General features: G+C 35.6%; 1 protein-coding gene across 6 annotated transcripts in view; it reads right to left on the reverse strand.

Annotated features, from left to right (window-relative positions):
* ARHGAP32 (Rho GTPase activating protein 32) overlaps positions 1-21,107 on the reverse strand; it is a 198,412-nt gene that overhangs the window by 32,560 nt on the left and 144,745 nt on the right. For all 6 annotated transcript variants that reach the window (XM_042957832.1, XM_007082691.3, XM_042957833.1 and 3 more), the window contains 2 exons: positions 10,128-10,277; positions 875-977 (listed from right to left, as the gene is read on the reverse strand). In XM_042957832.1, the coding sequence (XP_042813766.1) occupies positions 875-977; positions 10,128-10,277 (253 nt within the window). The remainder of the gene's footprint in view (positions 1-874; positions 978-10,127; positions 10,278-21,107) is intronic.

Below are 21,107 nucleotides of genomic sequence, written 5' to 3' on the forward strand. Positions count from 1 at the left end.
GAGGAAGTTTCACCACAGAAATGCAAACAATTATAATAGAAGATTATGAAAAACTGTATGCCAACAAAGTGGACAACATGGAAGAAATGGGTAAATTCCTAGAAACATATAAACTACCCAAACTGAAACAGGAAGAAACAGAAAACTTGAACAGATTGATAACCAGCAAAGAAATAGAATCAGTCATCAAAAACCTCCCAACAAACAAAAGTCCAGGGCCTGATGGCTTCCCAGGGGAATTCTACCAAACATTTAAAGAAGAGTTAATACCAATCTTTTCAATACATTCCAAAAAAAACAGAAAGGAAGGAAAACTTCTAAACTCATTCTATGAAGCCAGAACTACTCTGAGAGCAAAACCAAATAAGGACTCCACTAAAAAACAGAACTATAGGCCAATATCTCTGATGAACATGGATGCAAAAATTCTCAATACTAGCAAACCAAATCCAACAGCTCACTGAAAGAATCATTCACCACGATCGAGTGTGATTGATTCCTGGGCTGCAAGAGTGGTTCAACAGAAGACGTTTCACTCGTCAGTTTTAATTAAGAAGAATAATTCTAGTACAATGGAAATTGTCGTCTCATTTTTTTCATGGATGCAAACTTTGAAATTTGCTCAAATCTCCAAATATAGAAATGAGACAAAATATAAAATTGAAGAGATTAAGGAGACATGGTTTTCTGATAGAACAAATGAAGAAATGGCATTTAGGAAAACATTTACAAAAATCAATATGGATATTATTTCCCACTTCATCCAGACTATATTACTGAAAGTTATGGTCATCAATGTGCCTTAATTTTGAAATAATTTAATTTTAAGAAATTACAACAGGAACGAAAAAGAAAACGCCAAATAAGTTTTTACCGTAGTCTCTGGATATTAGAGGCAACGCCAGAGAGACGATATATTCCATCCACAATGCCATATCTCTCAATGAATGCTGTACAGCTTTGAAGAACCTGGGGGACTAAAGAGAGGGTTTTAAAAACAGAGATTAAATTGGGAGTATTCTGTCAAAACAAAGTTGACAAAAAATCAGAATGTCCTAGTTTTCATAAGCAAAAAAAAAAAAATCTGTAAATTAAAATTATAAGGGGCAGAGATTAGTCTACTACAAAAATTGATGAAGACACGTTTACTTATTTTCACATGTAAACTAGACAACTGGTACCTGCATATCAAGACCAGCTCTCTCCCATTACATTTAAGTGTTAACAGTAAGTGAAAGAATTCATATATTAGGATAGTTACATGTAAGTGTAATGGTAAGTAAAAGAATTCATGTTCCCAGGAGAGTTGTAACAGTTTTGCTGAACTTCACACATAGAAAATGGATATAACAAAGCTAATGCTTATCCCAACATTAGGCAATTATCATTGCCTGTAAGTGTTCCAATCTCCTACTTAAAAAAAATTTTTTTTTTACATTTATTTTTGAGAGATAGAGACAGAGCACAAGTGGGGGAGGGGCAGAGAGAGAAGGAGACACAAAATTGGAAGCAGGCTCCAGGCTCTGAGCTGTCAGCACAGAGCCTGATGTGGGGTTTGAACTCACAAACTGTGAGATCATGACCTGAGCCGAAGTCGGCCGCTTAACCCACTGAGCCACCCAGGCGCCCCCCAGTTTCCCACTTTTAAAAGTTTCTTTCATCTGGGGCACCTGGGTGGCTCAGTTGGGTAAGAATCTGACTCCTGATTTTGGCTCAGGTCATGAATGATCTAATGGCTTGTGAGTTTGAGCCCCACATCAGCTTCTGTGCCGACAGTACGGAGCCTGCTTGGTATTCTCTCTCTCCCCTTCCCTGCTCTCTCTCTCTAAATAAATAAAAATAAACTTTAAAAAATAAAAAAAATAAAAGTTTCTCTCATCTTTTCATAGTTAATGCTAATTCTGAATTTTATCCAATAAACAAAACACCAACATAAGGCAAAGGTCAACGTGACTTCAGGTAGAAGGAATCTTTTAATTTCCTGCCTGTCTTTACATTAAAATTGCTGATGTTTCGACTTAATATTATCAGTTAATCATAAAGGACACTGTAGCAATAAGCAAAAAAAAAAAAAAAAAAAAAAAAAAAAAGAAGGGGTACTCTCTCTGGTTACCTCACTAAAGACCTGATACAAACTGACAGCTAGTCCAGGCCTATAGTCTAGAAAAGACCATTCAAAGTACAAAATTTAAAAGTTTTTATACTCATTCAAAAATGTACAGTAGCTGAAATTTGAACTTTGTCTTAATGTCTTAATTGTCTTACTGAAGACTGATGAATTTACAGGCTTTAGCATAACAATGTTCATTTGATAGTGTTAGTTAAAAGAATCCATGAAAGGAAGGTTGGGAGAGCATTATTTGGTCTGCAAAAAACTGCTATACAAAGGATGAAACATTCAGATTGGCAAATGAAACAACTGAGATATTTTAATTAGGTAACTATAGCTAATGTATTTTCATTTACTGTATATAACATTATTATTATAAGACCTTTTTAAAAATTTTTTAATGTTTATTTACATTTGAGATAGAGACAGAGCATGAGCAGGGGAGAGGCAGAGAGAGAGACACACACAGAGAATCTGAAGCAGGGTCCAGGCTCTGAGCTGTCAGCACAGAGCCCAATGCGAGGCTCGAACCCACAAACTGTGAGATGATGACATGAGCCAAAGTCGGAAGCTTAACCAACTGAGCTACCCAGGTGCCCCTATATCAGACTTTTCATTGGTTCTCCTGCCTTTTTTTGTCCTTCCTGCATTCCATCTTTTAAATTCTACCAGATCCTACAATTTAATTTAAAATTTAAACTCTTTAGCTTTGAATAATTTTTTAAAGCAGCTATATTATTGAGCATGTAATAAGTGCCAAGCTAAGTTTTTTTTACAATAGATGCCTCAATTAGTTCTCACAAAAATCCATAGGAAAAGCTCTGTCACTATATTGAGAGGAAACTGAGTCTTACAGACATGAAGTTTTACCCAAGGGCAAACAGGAAACAACGGACGAAATGAGATTCTAATTTAAACAGTCCAAGTACAAAGCCAATTTTTAACTAAGGCAAAATACTGCCTAGAACATAAGGTCCCCTCCATGGTTTGCACTTACATTATTGATTTCACAACTCTAGGCCAACTCAAGTCTCTCCTCTTTTGCCACACAAAGCAGCCATTTTATACGTCCCCCAATTTCCTAGTAGAGAAAAACCAATTTCCTCTTCTGGGATTTTCTTCGTACTATCATCTTCTTATAGAAAACTCTTGGCTGTTGTTGAAAACACAACTGAACTTTCACTCTTAAGCAAGCCTTCTTTGAATATTCCCAAGGAGAGCTAGCTGCACTATGTTCTAGGTGCCCAAAGAACTATGTCATTTTGAAATATTTGCTTGTTTATACAACTATTACCCTTTATTAGTCAAGCTCTTAAGGAGCAAAAAGCATGTTTCATCTGTCTTTGTATATTCAAAGTCTGTGTCTGGAAACAACGTACAAATTTAGCAAATGAGTTAATCTATAACTGCCCTTGTGAGCCTGAGAAAGTCATATGATCAAGTCAGCAGAGCAGGGCCATCTTAGTTTCCATAAGAAACTGTATTCATTTTCAAGTGTATGCTTTCTATCATCTTAGTAACAAGAAAAATATCTTTACGAACTGGAGTTCTAGTACTAATACTGCTCCATCAGTGATAATCTCAATACCTTACTTAGGTTTCTATCCTTACAAATGAGAAGTAAAATAATAAACTGGGACCTGGAAAATTTCTACCACCTACTTCAAAGGAAATATATTTAGAGATTATTGGGATAACTAATATAATTACTTAAAGAAAGGAAGGAAAACAAAGCTGTAATTTTTTTTCTTAAAAGACACTTCTCATTATGTATTCTCCAAATTAGCATGCTAACTGACCCAGGTACTCAAAGCCCTTCAGAACACAGGGTTTTATTTGTGTATTATCAGGCTCTCTTAGGATGCATTATAGAATTTTCATAAAAATAAGCTACCACCTCTTAAAAAGTATAGATTACTTTCTTGGGACTCTCACAACCATGTGATAGTAGATGCATACTTGCTTATATTCTTCTAAATAAGTAGGCAAACTTTGAATTAAAGGTCTTTCCCTGATAATATATGGCTGAGGCTCCACAGATATAATACATTATGGAAAACATCTGAACTGTTTAACATTTTATGTTCCCTAGGCAAAAAGACTGAGTGTTCCCAAAACAATCACATAGTGGGGCTTCATAAATAAAATTACATAACTGAACAGTGCTATTAGAATTTTAAGAGAGATGAATGAGAAAGTTATTTAAAATAGGTAGTAAAATGAAAGAGAAAAGCATAAACTTTGATTTTAAAGAAGACAGTAGAAACAAGAACAGGGTCAGAAGATAAAAAGAGAAAAGATCTGGTTTCTCTTTTCACTAACATATAAGAAAGCAATATGGGAACCCATTACATTATTAGAAGAAATCCTAGTTTTAAAAAAGGCATCTTAATAACCATCTTTTCCCCCAACACCATCTAACAAACCAGCAAAGTGCACATTAAACAATGACCCAGTCAAAACGTAGCATTAGAAAACCTCCACACCGGTTCTACCAAAAGAGGGCAGGACTTTAAGAATTATTCCCACACTCTCCAACAGCATTCTTCTGATCCATTTTTATTTAGTATTTTTAGTAGTTTTGATGTCATCGTGACAATATAATAAGTACATGTCTAAATTAAAACTGATGACATTTAAGATTAGAACCATAGCTAAAAGAAGTGTGTGGTAAGTAAGTAGGACATGGACTGGTCTTTGATTTTTCTTGACAGCTGTGGTTTTGTGTCTCTTCTCTTCATTCACTCACTCACTCACTCATTCACCAACCATTTATTACAACCCTTCTATATGCCAGGCATCAAGCATGCATTCTGTGATACAGATGAAAGAGTCAAATTCCACTCTCTGAGGGGTGGCTTCTAGGCCAGGAGGACACTGGTACAGCCTTACTTGTTAGAACGTGTGTCATCGTTTTTGGTTATGAAAATAGGATTATCAAAAGGGAGTACTTTCATGGGTTATTTGGCCTTGTTATTCCCCCCCCCCCCCCGCAGTGTGCTCTGATTATAAGATCTCTGTATATTTACAATAGTGTTTTTGGTTTTTTTTCGTTTTTAAGCCTCTTGCTCAGGGACACCTGGGTTGCTCAGTGGGTTGAGCGTCCGACCCTTAATTTGGGTTCAGGTCATGATCTCACGGTTTCTGAGAATGAGCCCCATGTCAGGCTCTGCACTGATTCTCTCTTCTCTCTGCCTCCCCACCAAGCCACCAAAGTAAATAAATAAATGTTAAACAAAAAAGCCTCTGCCTCAAACACAGAAATGTGCTTAGGCAACAGCTTCCTCATCATGAGTTTTAAAATTTTTGTATTTTGTAGCAACTCTAATTTTTTTTGTAGAAAACCAAGTTTTCTACAAAGTTCTCACTTTTTTTGCAATTTCATTTCAAATCTCATTTTTAAGGAAATTTGGTTTCAAGTACGTGCAGTAAACAACACAAATCCTGTAAAAAAAAATCCATGACACCTGAAAACTTTGTTCCACTAGAATAAATTTATCATAGTTTAGGGAATGTATGAACACTCTAGTTATTAAATCTGTTATTTTTCAGAAAGAAATGATATATTGGTACCTGTCTTCTACTATCATACTTACTAAGAATGGAAACACACCTGAAACTTCTAAGTACAACTAAAATGTGCTGAATTGATGTGCGAAAGCTAAAAAGCATGGCAGACCAAACGAGAAAACATTCCTCATATTAATATCACATCCAAGCAGGGTTGAAAAAAATGAGACACAAAAGAAATAAAAATTAAAAAGAGATAAAAAAGAAAAAAGAAATATAACAAAAAACTTTTGACTCCATAATTAAGGATGCCTATGTAAATGACAAATTACCCACAAAAAAAGTACTATATGAGATTTAAAAAGAAATCAGTTCTTTAGAGAACTGTGATATAATCTTTAAGCAACTCAATTATAAGCATTGTGTTTTGTGGTAGCTGAAATGCTGTAAGATCATTCTGAGTGAATCCTGGTACTAAAGGATTTTTTTTAATGCCTTGTCAGGTTCCTACAAGATTTCTTACAACACTTTGTATGGAAGAAACAGGTCAGGTTTGTCACTTTCTCCAACAGGGAGGTGTTCAAAAGTTTAGAAAGTGTTAACAGCATAATCTTTCTATAAAGTTAATTATTCATTAGGAATACAGTTGAGAGAATGAATCACTTAGCAAAACAGTACTCCAAAATGAGCTTCCTTATTAGAAAATCTGGTACAAAATCTATTTTATATAGAATAAGAACACATTTTACAGTCCAAACTAAAACAGAATAAATATGAGGAAGAATGATTATACACATTTTAAATTATATCTACCTAGCCATCCATATTTATATCTCATGTCTTCTCACAATTATGTATATACTATATAAATATATCATTCTTCCTTGTGATTATTCCTTTTGACTTGAAAATACTATTATATATATTCAATTCTATCTTTTAATTTAGACTTTAAAATAATCGTTCTCTCCTATACAAATACACACATGATTGTAGTTATAGACTATGTACAGTATATATTAAGTCTCAAAATCCTAAAAAGCTTCTTTTTAATGTTTATTTTTGAGAGAAAGACAGTGAGTGGGGGAGGGACAGAGAGAGAGACAGAATGAGAGTGAGAGAGTGAGAGTGAGAGAGAGAGAGAAAGAGAGAGAGAGAGAATCTAAAGTAGGCTCCAGGCTCTGAGCTGTCAGCACAGAGCTCAACATGGGGCTTGAACTCATGAACCAGAGATTATGACCTGAGCTGAAGTTGGATGCTTAATCACATGAGCTACTCAGGTGTCCCTCAAAATCTTAAAAAGCTTTAATTCCTCCACATTTATTAAATAAAAGACAAACTAATAAACTATTTTACTATTAAAAACCATCTTCTTTCCAAAAATTTTACTTACTACATTTCAAAGTTTTCCCTTTTCTGGTTAGCCCTTATTTGAACATTCAAATGCATATACTTCATATGGATACTTATTCTTCATTTTCCACTATCCCTGATCAAACAGGAAATAACTTTAGTATGTTAACTACAATATACCTTACCTCAGTCTTCAAGGTTTCTGCCTTTTAAATTTCACCAAATTACCATTACATTCTAATGGTACAAATTAATTTTTGCTTCTCTAATCATCTGAATACAGACTTTTCCTCTGGACAGGCCTTTAGCGGAGTTTTCTCTTCTCAGATTATTAATTTCATTTCTAATACTCTTCTAGTGCTTTTTTCTTCTTCTTTAATTGAAAAAAGGACAACTAAGAAAAAAGTTACGAAGATATTCCTATCTACATCGAATACTGTACCATAATTGTATTCAATTTTACATCACCTAAATATACATACTTTCAAAAGGGTGTATATAGAACATTTTTCAAATTTCTACATTATATTCAAACTACAATTTCAATAGCCTCATAATTTATAGAATAATTTCCCTAAAAGTTGAGGATTCAATTTGTTTGCTCTTATATCTAATGCTATAATGAATATTTTTGCTCCTATTGAAATGCAACTTTAGTATAAATCCCTAAGGAAAACTGCTACATAAAAGGAACACTATAAAGTCTCTTGCTATAAAGTGCCAAAATGTTTTTCAAAAAAGCAGTAATTCACAGTAATTCACAAATTTCCCTTATTGGTAAAAATCACTGCTATTTTTAATAGCACTGAATATCATATTTTAGAAAAACAGTTGTGATATTAATAATGTTTACCAATATAAAATGGCATATAAAATTTATACAAAGATACCTTTATGATTATGAATAAGCAGAAATAGGTTTTTGTATTTTAGATACCATCTATCTTCCCTGTGAAAATTATATGTTTTATCTTTTCTCAGTTCTTCTACTCAGGGGCTTAATTTTCTCACAAATCTGAATGATGTTTTCATACACTTTATTAGGAACATTTTATCATATCCAAAAACAGATTACTTTCTGTCTGAGGTACCTTTCCTTTGCATTTGTCATTTTCATTATATGGAAATTAGGTACTTGAGCCCACCACTTCCTTTATGTTTTTTTTTTTAACCTGAGAAAAGCTTTATCCCTCTTTGATCGCAAAAAGAAATCACTTCATGTTAGCATTTCTATGAGTTTAAGACAGTTTTATACACTTGGAATTTTCAGTGTTATAAAGTAAGAATTTTTTCAAAATTGCTATTTCATACTCTCTCCCTCTCTTTCTCTCTATATACACATACATAGTTAATAAGTCACCCCCACCCCGTGACCTGGTTTTAAGACCATACTTTATCACAGTGGATTCTTATCTATAGTAAGAACTTCTGAACATTCCAAGCTATTTCATTCATATCTCACTCTCTACACTAATAACATTCTATTTTTGCATATTGTTTTAATGTTTGGTAAAGCTAGATGCCTCCTATTCTATCACTGATTTTTTTCTACCACAGCGCTGCTTGATATTCCCCAATGGTTTATTTTTCCATGTGCATTTTGACTAGTTAAAATAATAATCCTCAGGTTGTTTTTTCAGAAACTGCATTAAGTTGACATTAGTTTCGGAACAGCACTTTTTTAAAATTTTATTTTAGGGGTGCCAGGGTGGCTCAGTCAGTTCAGCGTCTGACTTTGGCTCAGGTCATGATCTCAAGGGCTTGTGAGTTTGAGCCCCGTGTTGGGCTCTGTGCTGACAGCTCAGAGCCTGGAGCCTGCTTCTGATTCTGTGTCTCCCTCTCTCTCTGCTCCTCCCCTACTTGTTCTCTCTCAAAAATAAATAAAAACATTAAAAAAATAAAAAATAAAATAAAATAGTATTTTACCTTCTCCTTCAAGAAACATGGTATAGTTTGTATTAAATTCATATTATAAACACACTGTTATTCTTTTTTTTTTTTTTTAATGTTTTGAGACAAGAGTGTGTACATGTGGGGCAAGGGCAGAGAGAGAGAGGGACAGAAGATCTGATGCAGGCTCTGTCCTGATGTGGGGCTTAAACTCAGGAACTGTGAGATCATGACCTGAGCCAAAGCCGAAGTCAGACACTTAACCAAAGAAGCCACCTGGATGCCCCAATACACTGCTATTCTTTAAGCAATGAGTAAGGCCTTAATTTGAACTTGATGTTTATTGGTACTTAACACTAGTTTTCACTAGTGGCCTTTTAAAAACATACAATGGGTATTTCCCATCAGGATTCAGAATTTCACAAATTATCTATTTCTGCAGGTAGATACTTCTTTAATACAGGATCTCTAAAGGAGATGGTAGAGGAAAGAATTATTTAAAAAAAATTTTGTAACTTTTTCCTTTCTTCCTATCCATTCATCCCCTGGATCCATTTAGCCAATTACTGAATTCTTGAATCAGAGTTTAATTTAGAAAGAAATTTACGGGCTCCTGGATGGCTCAGTTGGTTAAGCTGCCGACTCTTGGTTTTGGCTCAGGTCATGATCTCATGGTTCATGACTTCGAGCCCCACATCAGGCTCTACGCTGACAGGGTGGAGCCTGCTTGGGATTCTCTGTCTCCCTCCCCTCTCTACCCCTCTCCCACTTGCTCTGTCTCTCTCAAAAATAAATACATAAACTTAAGAAAAATTTTAAAAATAAAAAAAAAATTAATTTTCAGCTACACCAGTGGGAGATTGGTCTTGGTACTTTATAGTCTCAGGAATTTGACTTTTTTTTTCAAAATAGAAATTAAATAAATAAGTTACAAACAAGTGAGAGGAAACACTGTCCGAGAAAGCAGTCTGGACAGATATAAAAATAATGCAGACTAACAGTGCTATTGTACCCTTTGTGTGAACGTCTTACTTACCCATCCCAGGCAGATCACAAGCAGCTGTGAGGCCCAAAGTGCATTCTTAGACCTTCTCTATTCTCAGTTATCTCACAACTCAAAGGAGTATGTGAAAAAGTTCAATACATGCTGTGGAGCTTAAATGAAATAAATGGTGCTTGCTTAATCTGCTTCCAAACTGATTGTCGACAAGCAACATGGAGAGGGCAGATGCTGAATTTATGAGGTTATAAGTTCTATTTTTACCTTCAAAACCAGAATTCAGAAGGTGCTCCCCCAGGTCACAACCAAACACCCTCTCTTTCAAGATCCCCCGCTGCTTCAGCTTCTGTTTTGTGGGACGAGACTTCATGAATGTGCGCAGGAAAGTGATGAGCTTCCCGTGCTTTTTGGACACTGAAAAATAATAAAGAGGAAATCCCTCAGTTGTGGCATGTGGTTACATTTTTACTTGGTGTGAAAAAAAACAGCAGAGCTCTCAACAGGCTGACTGCAAAATCATCTATTACATGCACATTTTATATTCTGTAGGAAATTTTCAGTAGAAGTTTAGGCAACAGTTGCATTATAAATGGCATAATTTTACATCTTCTTCTCACCAACCTTTGATCTTACCTGATGCAACTGTCAATATATTTAAGTATTTAAATATATTTAAGTATTTACTTAATATATTTAAGTATTATAATATATAAATATATAAATATATAAATATAATATATAAATATAACAATATATTTAAGTATTATAATCTGTGACCTATAAACCAAGCTTAGTAAACGAGCTATCTTCCCAATGCGTATACCCAAGGATGCTACAGGATTATGGCTGGGACCCGAGTTTTACTCTGATATATTGCTTTGGAAATCTTTATAATAAGTAAGACCTTCAATGATGTAAACGTGGTTCGCATTTCTAGTCTATTTCTAAAATGTTTTACTTGATGGATAGAATTTTTAATATATTTATAACCTGGAAAGTAAAACAAAAAAGAAAGAATTCCTTCTTTCTTATTTTATAAAGAGGACAATGTCATGATATAGAACACACTTGTCAAACAGCTATATAAAACACATACATAAAAAAACCCATGAACTCTTCTATTAACATCCATCTATAGTATACTAAATATATCACCTTAATTCCTTTTAGGTAAAGGTGAGAAATAAGTAGATTAATAAGCAGTAAAATATTTCCACTCATCAATATAGAAAGACAATAGCAATAAAACTGAAAGCAAACAAAAAAATCCCCCAGAAAAATGACTTCTGAAAAGTACAGCCTACAGGAAAATCTACTCTAAAAGTCAACATACCACAACTACCATAAACTCAGAGATTAGCTGTGGAATAGAAGACTAATAAGCCACATGGCCTCAATCCTACTCAGTTTGCAGATGGTTACTGGGAGTCTTACTGAATCCTACTATGTATAGATTCTTGAATGAACCCAAATCTTAAATCCCCTGAACTGACGAAGCCTCCTGTATGAATTCTGTGCACAGACAGAACGTGTGGCCTGGGGACCACAAGATGGCCTTAGATGGGTTCCTACAGATTGAACCAGCCACTTGTCCTCCATGTGTTTCTGTTTTATAAGAAATATTTATTTCTATTTCCAAACATCATCTTTTCTATGAACTGCGCAAGGGTGATCAACAACAGTGGTTTGCCCATAACCAAGAGGTTTCCTGGAACATGAGACTTTAAGTGTTAAAACGAGGAAATTCTAGGCAAACTGGAACAAGGTAGTCATCTTAGATTGTACACAGATTACACGGGGAATTTATTTTTTCGATATAAATTATTTGAAATTTACTTGGAATTGTCAGAAAAATTTTGATGCTATCTCTTCTGACATGTCCTAAAACTCTAGGTAAATTACAACCTCTCTTGTATCCTAGATTCCTTGCTGTAAATTAAATGATATGCTCTCTTACCTGCTAGTGAGACATTGATAGCACTCTTGGGTAACTTCAGAAGTATGTCGCACGTATCATAGCATTACTGTATTAAAAAAGTCACTGGACTTGTAGGAGTTCTATTCTCCCCTAGTTGTTAGCACAGAGTGTGCTACGAATCTTTGTTAAAGAGTGGCCATCAAACGATTTCTATTCATTTTCAGACATTTTCTACATAAGCTTTAAAATAATTCTGACAAGATTTATCTAAAAATACAAATGAGTTTGGTTTGCAATAATTTAACATTGGATTTCTATATGTACTTTATGTATTTTTATACATTAACATTATAGTGATAAAATTCTACATATTTTCACTATTACTACCCGGAAACTGGGTGTATCATCATTTTTATGAACCTCTTATCTCTCTTAGTAAAATTTTCTAATTTTCTTTATGAAAAGATACACTCCACATAAATCTCCGGTTAGAAATATTTTAAGGTATTTTACATTTTTTTGCTGCTCTTGTAGAATAATACTTTTCTTCAATTATGGCTTTAACTGGTAATTACTGGTATGTTAGAAAACAATTTCTTTATGTATAGTTCAAATCTGATCATTTACCATACTCTCAACAATTAAAAAAATTTTTTAATGTTTATTTATTTTTGACAGAGAGACAGAGAGACAATGAGAGAGAGAAAGAGAGAGAGAGAGAGAGACAGAGTGTGAGCAGGGGAGGGGCAGAGAGAAAGGGAGACACAGAATCTGAAGCAAGCTCCAGGTTCTGAGCTGTCAGCAAAGAGCCTGACACAGGGCTCGAACTCACGAACTGTGAGATCATGACCTGAGCCGAAGTCGGACGCTCAACCAACTGAGCCACCCAGGCGCCCCTCAACAATTTTAAGAGGAATGTAGTTGATCCTTTTGGATTTCATGGATATATCATTGCATCAAAGCAAATATGATCATTCTATCCTTTTTCTGATAGAAATAAGTTTTTATTTCTGTTTCAGACTTTAATAACTGGCCAGAATTCCAAGATACAATGTTAACAGTGGGCATTCGTATTTTGGTAACAAATTTGATGAAAATGTCTGTTGAATATGACAACTGTATATGTATATGATGTATACGAGAGAGCATTCTTTTAGTCTCAGGTCTCCAAGAATGTTTCCTAGGAATGGGAATTGAACTTTAAGTATAATTCATTCAGCAACAAATCTCTAAATGCCTACTATATCTTAGGAACTGTTCTGAGTCCTGAGATTACACTGGGGAACAACTCAGGTGAGCTCCCTGCTGTCACAAAACTTACCGAGAGAAGAAAGACAATGGAACGATTAAATACAAACACCAACATAGCGAGCATTTATTTTATATTAGTAAGAGCTAGCAATTGCACAAGTGTTTATATTTACTAACCATTCACTTCTCATAGAGCCCTGTAAGGAAAATACTACTACTATTCCCATTTTCAGATGAAGAAACTAAGACACAGAGTGCTAAGTAACAGGTCTAATGTCAAATAACCAGGATTCAAAATCAGGTGGCCTGGCTCAAAACCCAAGCTCTAAGCCACTGTGTGGTACTGCCTAAATTAAGATAACCAGGTAATTTCAGACTGCTTTTAACTGCCCATAAGGAAATGGAGTCAAGTGACAATGTCAAGAGAAAAGAAAAGTACACTGGATAGGGTGGCCAGGGAAGGTGTGAAGACGTCACATCTGATCTGTAAGGCACTGGGTGTAGAGGGCAAGGAAGACAGTATGGTCTGAAATGAGGAAGAAGAGGTATGCAAAGGCGAGGTACTAGAGGCCACGTTACCAAGTTTGGAATGTATGCAACGAGAACACACTTTAAGCTGTTCGCTTAAACACTTTAGGAAAGTTACATTAAAAATAACCCAATATGTGTATTAGGGACACAAATGTGCATTAATTGGGAATTGGTTGAATTATGATACATCTGCACAGAGAATTACTGCTTTTTTTTTTAAAGGAGATACCACCTCACACCTGTCAGAATGGCTAAAATTAACTCAGGAAACAACAGGTGTTGGTGAGAATGCAGAGAAAGGGAACCTCTTTACGATGCTGGTGGGAATGCAAACTGGTGCAGCCACCCTGGAAAACAGCATGGAAGTTCCTCAAAAAATTAAAAATAGAACTACCCTATCTATGACCCCGCAATTCCACTACTAGGTATTTACTCAAAGGATACAAAAATGCTGATCAGAAAATATGTTAGAAAACATGCACCCCAATGCTTATAGCAGCACTATCAACAATAGCCAAATTATGGAAAGAGCCCAAATGTCCATCAACAGATGAATGGATAAAGAAGATGTGGTATATATATACAATGGGGTATTACTCACCGATCCAAAAGAATGAAATCTTGCCATTTGCAACAATGTGGATGGAAGTAGAATGTATTATGGTAAGTGAAATAAGTCAGAGAAAGACAAATATTCACTCATATGTGGAATTTAAGAAACACAACCGATGAAACAGGGCAAGGGAAGAAAAGATAAAAACAGAGGAGGCAAACCGTAAGAGACCTTAAATACGGAGAACAAACTGAGGTTGCTGGAGGAGTGTTGGGGTTGGGTATGGGTTAAATGGTTGGTGGGCATTAAGGAGGGCACTTGTTGTGATGACCACTGGATGTTATATGTAAGTGATGAATCACTGGGTTCTACTCCTGAAACCAAAACTACACCACATGTTAACTAACTTGAATTTAAATAAAAAAATAAATAAATAAATAAAGGAGGCTCTCTGCCTACACTATGGCATAATCTCCAGGATACATTCTGTCAAAAAGGAACATAGAGAATAGTATATTTTGTATAAGAATGGATGGGGAATACATATATCACACACACATAAATTCACACAAATACATGTATGTGTGTACCTAAGGGTTTATTTTTGCAAAGAGGAATACTTTAACGATAAACCAGAAATTAATAAAAATGGGTAAAGAAAATAGGTGGGGAGAGAAAGCAAAACTGCTCTGAATTTACCTTTTCATATAGTTTGATTTTATTTTATTTTTTTTTTAATGTTTTTATTTATTTTTGAGACAGAGAGAGACAGAGCATGAGCAGGGGAGGGGCAGAGAGAGAGGGAGACACAGAATCCAAAGCAGACTCCAGGCTCTGAGCTGTCAGCACAAAGCCCGATGTGGGGCTCGAACTCACGGACTGTGAGATCATGACCTGAGCCGAAGTTGGACATTCGACCGACTGAGCCACCCAGGTGCCCCATATAGTTTGATTTTAAAATTATGTTAACAATCTTTCTACATGTTCAAAAATAAAATTTAGAACATTAAAAAAGCAAATCCTAATTTTGGAAATAGCCTGAAACAATGTATCTCATACATCAAATTGGGAACACTGTCAACAGAGAGAAATTATTTTAAATGACCTATAAATAGTAAACTGACCATGCTTACTTAGTGGGATATATTCTAGTAACAAAAAAAAAAAAACGTACAAAGTAATATTTAATCTCATTCAACTGTTTTAGTATTGGTAGTAATATCAGTAGTATAATTCGTAAACAATTTTATACATATTGTGGGACAAAACAAATAAATATGTTAATGTTGTTAGGACCCAAGATTTTCGGTGTGAGAGAAAGGAGATACAATAATAAAATCAAAGTCGTCGAGGAAAAACCCCAGTAATGTTAACTTGAGTTGGAAATCTGAACATGAACTTAAAATACACACATATTTCCCCTAAGCTCTAGCCACTGAAAGGGTTAAGAAACAATGACACTCCACTTGCAGTAAACGCCTTTGGTCTCAGGCGTGGGTTTCTAAATATCATTCCTTAATCAAATAAACCACGACTCCCTGGAGAAATGGTTGTTTGCAGGTTGACAGCAAGGAAAGTACAAGGTGAGAGGGTAAAATTCTGTCGTGGCCAAAAGCAAGGGAAACAACCACACCCAGCAGGAGCGGTGCCAAAAAGACAGGTGAACATGCTGCCACTGGCCAGCTCTGGGACACAATGAAGACTCGCATATCACAACGAATGACTATGACTTAGTGTAAAACACCAAACAAATAAAAATTCATGTGTCCACAGTAACACTCCCCAGAAGAAAGGAAGGAAGAGAATGACAATTTTCAGCACAAATGGAGCTAGAACATTTAAAAAACTGCATGAATAGTTTGCCACCCTGCACTGGCTAGTGGCAAACTAGTAGAGAAAGGAACGTATTTACTTCTTTCGCATCAATTAGCAACAGCCTATCTAGAATGACTAGAATTACGTCTATGTTAACCACGAAATGCACACGTTCACAATTCAGTGATAGCTATATGGAAATAAGTTATAATCATGATCCTCCAACCAAATTCTCATACACAGTAAAATTACACTAGTCAGAGGGCAGCCGATGTAGAACTGGACTTTCCAGGACACTAGATAGCTCTGACTCTGCTTTTGGTGTGCTAAGTTGGGCTCATGGACAAGGAAACTTGGCCATCTTTTCCTGCTAGGGTAAAGACTGTTCATGTGTATTTTTCCTAAATAGCGACATAAGCCTCAATTAAAGTAAGGGTTGCAACAGGACACAAAATTAAGACAAGAGGAGAGTGTCTGTAGCGACTCCACTCCCATGTGGCACTTGAGGGTTCTGGGAAACTGTGCCAGCATACGTACAACCTGGCTTCTACGATGCGTGGCCAGGCCCCTTGCTTCTGTTACCTTTCCAAAACACATTAAAATAAATTGGCAACTTTAAATCTAAATTTGTAACGGGCCTGGAGGGGTCAGTGTGGTCTCCACCTACCAATCTGTAGTCCAATCTGAGACACCAAAATAACCAGTGTTCATAATGATGACTAGACATAGAGTCTAAAATGACTTCTCAGTCTTCAACGTAAGATTAAACTATGTCCTATGTAGTTTCAGTGTTGCTGCTATTGTTAATCTAACTGGCATTCTAGTATATGTGCTGCCGAAGTGAGCACAATCTAATTGGCATTCTAATCCACCACGGTAGAGGCAGTTGGGTAAGGGCTCTGGCATCCATAATTAAATAATCGGTTGTCCATCAAAATAGATAAATTTCATTACATAGGAAGTTTAAACTAATAAAAATACTCAATTTAGTTATACTTAAATTTGAAGATTTCACAACACTTCCAGACATAAATGTCTCTTCATTAATTTGTTCTTTGTATTTTCATTCCATTTCTTAGATAAAAAAATGACCAGAAAAAGCTTACTATGGACACTGACACTGTCCCCGACCCATTGTTTTATAACAAACCAGAAAACTAAGTCAGCAAATCTACGTTTTGAGGAACAGGAGTATGGAATACTGTCAGTTACATCATAAGATTTCTTTTTTTTTTTAATTTTCTTTTTTATTTTTAAAAATTTACATCCAAATTAGTTAGCAGGGCACCTGGGTGGCTCAGTCAGTTAAGCATCCGACTTCGGCTCAGGTCATGATCTAGCAGTTCGTGAGTTCAAGCCCCACATCGGGCTCTCTGATGACAGCTTTGAGCCCGGATAGAGCCTGCTTCAGAGTCTGTGTGTCCCTCTCTCTCTTCCCCTCACGCACTACACTCTGTCTCTCTCTCTCTCTCTCTCTCAAAAATAAACACACATTAAAAAATTAAAAAAAAAAACAAATTAGTTAGCATATAATGCAACAATGATTTCAGGAGTAGATTCCTTAGTGCCCCTTACCCATTTAGCCCATCCCCCCTCCCACCATCACAAGATTTCTACTGAGGAAGGCAGAGTGGGTTTAGGTTTAGACACATTTCAACAAAGGAACATTGGAGGTAGTCGTAAGGGTGACAGGGTTAAGGTTCACCAAACATGCTGAATTAGAGAAACGAAAATGATAATGGCATTTCCACAGATAAAATACGTCAAAAGTAAAACACATACAATATTTAGACAAAAGCAAATCATACCATTTTATATCCGAATTCCCTATTCCAGAGTTAAAATGCAACATGCGCCACAATGCTAACTTCTTCCTCGTTACTTACAAATGGTAGATTTTACATCTGCAGTCTTTTTTCAAACCTGAGACAAACCCAACCAGACCAGTCTTTCCAGTAGTTAAAAGCTTCAGCATTATGACACACAACTCAGCATCTCCAAGGTAAATCTTTACGATGTCGATAACCAGTTTACAGGGCACACTAAAAACAGACGGTTCAGTAAGCCACAGTGAACCCTGACACAGAGACATGGGGCACTGGGTGTTACCAATTACACAAGTGTAATATTTCTCTAGCAAAACTGAAGAATTCTTACTTTCTCAACACTCACTTAAACTAGAGTTCTCTAAATTGTGTCTCAGAAATCTTACAGATTGATTTTAGACAGGTTGAGGCTTTGGATTAATTTCTCAGGAAATTAAAAGATGACTTTGTACCAGATAATGGCCTAAGCATTACATTTACCTGATTATATGCACTGAGCTCTAAGATCTGTGATAAATTCACAGTCAAGGAGACAAGTGAAAGGGTAGAAGTGGGATGCATAATACCTGAGGAGACTACCATCATTGAACCTAATAAAATAAGAGTATGATGTTTAACATGTCCAATGGATTTTCACGACTGTACCTAATATCCTTCTTTTGCTCAAAGTTTTCAAACGTATTAGATGCTATTTGGTGGAAATTTAACAGAGGGGAACAGAAATGTAGGCAACTGGACTATATGGATATTTAAGGATCTCATAACTTCCCAGAATCCAAGCCTCTGTTACAGACTTTGAAATATTTTATGCTAAATAAATATGAAAACATTTAAGTTGAAAAAATGAAATTCCATAAGCTTGCTTTTATTTAAGGCTAAACAATAGATCTATTTGTACCAATAAACATGAAGAAAGATTTTTCTCTAAGCAGTGTCAAATGGACTTTCTTACCTTGTTATTATATACATAGACTAATAAGTTCTAAGAACTGCTCTTCAAAAGAGTATCTTCAAAATGAATTTTAAGAAAAAACTGTTGAGAAAAATAAAGTCTACCATATTATGCTTGTTTTTAATCTCACTATTATTTAAAAGCCTACTGGTCTAAAACTTGCTTAGACAGTTTTCAGGGCAAATTGATTGGAAAACACGAGCAGAAGACTAGGTCTGGGGTAAGGATGGTCCTGGGTAATCAAGAGCTATGGAACTATTAGAAGTATTAGAGTCCCGTGTAGGTGTGTTTATTTTTTAAAAAATGGGGTGTGTGGGTGGTTCAGTCAGTTGAGCGTCCAACTTCGGCTCAGGTCTTGTGGTTTGCAAGTTCAAGCCCTGCATCGGGCTCCGAGCTGACAGCTCAGGGCCTGGAGTCTGCTTTGCATTCTGTGTCTCCCTCTCTCTCTGCCCCTCCCCTTGCTTGTGCTGTCTCTCTGTCTCTCTCTGTCTCTCTGTCTCTCAAAAATAAGTAAACATTAAAAAAAACCTTTTAAATACTTTGATTATACAGAAAAGTTTAAGAGAATATGACAATATCAATGTACACATCATCTAGCTTTTTCACGCTGTTGACATTTAGCCATATTATTTCCTCAGATTTTCCCTTTTTTAAATTAAAAAAACATTAAGTGATACAGACATAGTTGAACCCACATAACTCCTCCAATCCTGTTTTTTGTACAGAGAGAACTTTTATCCTGAATTTAGTATTATCATTACCATACATGTTTTTATACTTGACACATAAAACCATAAAGAATATATACAATCATTTTAAATGTTTTTAAAATCTGCAGAAATGAAATCATACTATGTTAAACCTTCTCCAAAATCATGTATTCTCAGAATATATAATTGTGATTACGTATATTCATTTTAACTAAATTATAGTATTCCCTTGTAAGTATATACCACCACTTAGACTTCTATTCTCCTACTATCAATGTGAGATTTCCCCAATTTTTGTTATTACAACCAATATTGCACTGAGCAATCTGCTAAGTGTCTCCCTGGGCACCTGTGAGACAACTTATCTGAAACTCATGTTTAGGCATGGGATTGTTGGATTGTGGAGTGTGTTCTTTTTCAATCATATTTCAACTTTGCTAAAATATTCTCTAAAATGATTTACCAACATAGGATGTATTTTGGTGTTTCCATTCTTCATTTCTTTGTCTTATTTAGTTCTTTCAGACTTCTTCACTTTTGCCAAACTGAAATTTTATTCCACTTCAATATGCATTTCTGTGCATGATTTCATATGTTTCTTGGCCATTCAGTTTTCTTCTTTAGTGAGAGAACTGTTCATACCCTTTACCCATTTTAATGGGTAATGTGTCAAGTTTAATGTTTGGTTATCTTCTTCTTACTGATGAGCAAGAATTCTTTAAATAACGTAGAGACGAATCCTTTGTTAATTATTCATATTACAAACATCTTCTCCCAGTACAAATTTTAAAATGTCTTTAAGTATGGTTTCCATGCTTTAAGATATCTTTCCAGCAAGGAAACACTTAAGGTCAGAAACATATTGTACTATTTCCTATAAACCTTTTTTCCTAAAACTTTTTCACTTTCTTGTTTTATTTTATTTTAGACACGGCGGGGGGCGGGGGGTGGGAGAGAAGGAGAAGGGCAGAGGGAGAGAAAGAATCTTAAGCAGACTCCACGCTCAGTGTGGAGCCCAATGTGGGGCTCAATGCCACATCCCGAGGGTCATGACCTGAGCCAAAACCAAGAGTCTGAAGCTCAACCAATTGAACCACCCAGGCACCCCTGCTTTTTTTGTTTTCTTTTGTTTTTTAACTATTTTGTATGGCTGGAATGAGGTTGAGATATAATCATATTACTTTTTTCCTTATGCATAACCAATGGTATTTCATCACCTTTTATTGAGTAATAATTTCTCTACTAACTTTTGATTCATTTTCTTTTAATGTTTATTTATTTTTGAGAGAGAGAGAATGCAAACAGGGGAAGGACAGAGAGAGAAGAGGACAGAGGATCTGAAGCAGGCTCTGCGCTGACAGCAGAGAGTCCAATGAGGGGCTCAAACTCACGAACCATGAGATCATGGCCTGAGCTGAAGTCGGATACTTAACTGAATAAGCCACCCAGGTGCCCCTAATACTGATTCTTATATGAAAATGTGTATAGTGTGTGAGGGGTCTCTTCCTCAGTTCTCTTAATTCTGTCAGTCTCTTCTCTCCAATACCTTACTTTCTTAAGTTCTAGCACTCTATAAGTCTTAATATCTAGAAAGAGGAGTCCCTTCTACTTACTCTTCAAAACTGCCTTTATATTTTTAGCCCTTTACTCTTTCATATGAATTTTAGAATCAGCTTGTCAAATTAAAG

Source organism: Panthera tigris, chromosome D1 (assembly GCF_018350195.1).
Source record: "Panthera tigris isolate Pti1 chromosome D1, P.tigris_Pti1_mat1.1, whole genome shotgun sequence".
Taxonomy (NCBI): Eukaryota; Metazoa; Chordata; class Mammalia; order Carnivora; family Felidae; genus Panthera; species Panthera tigris.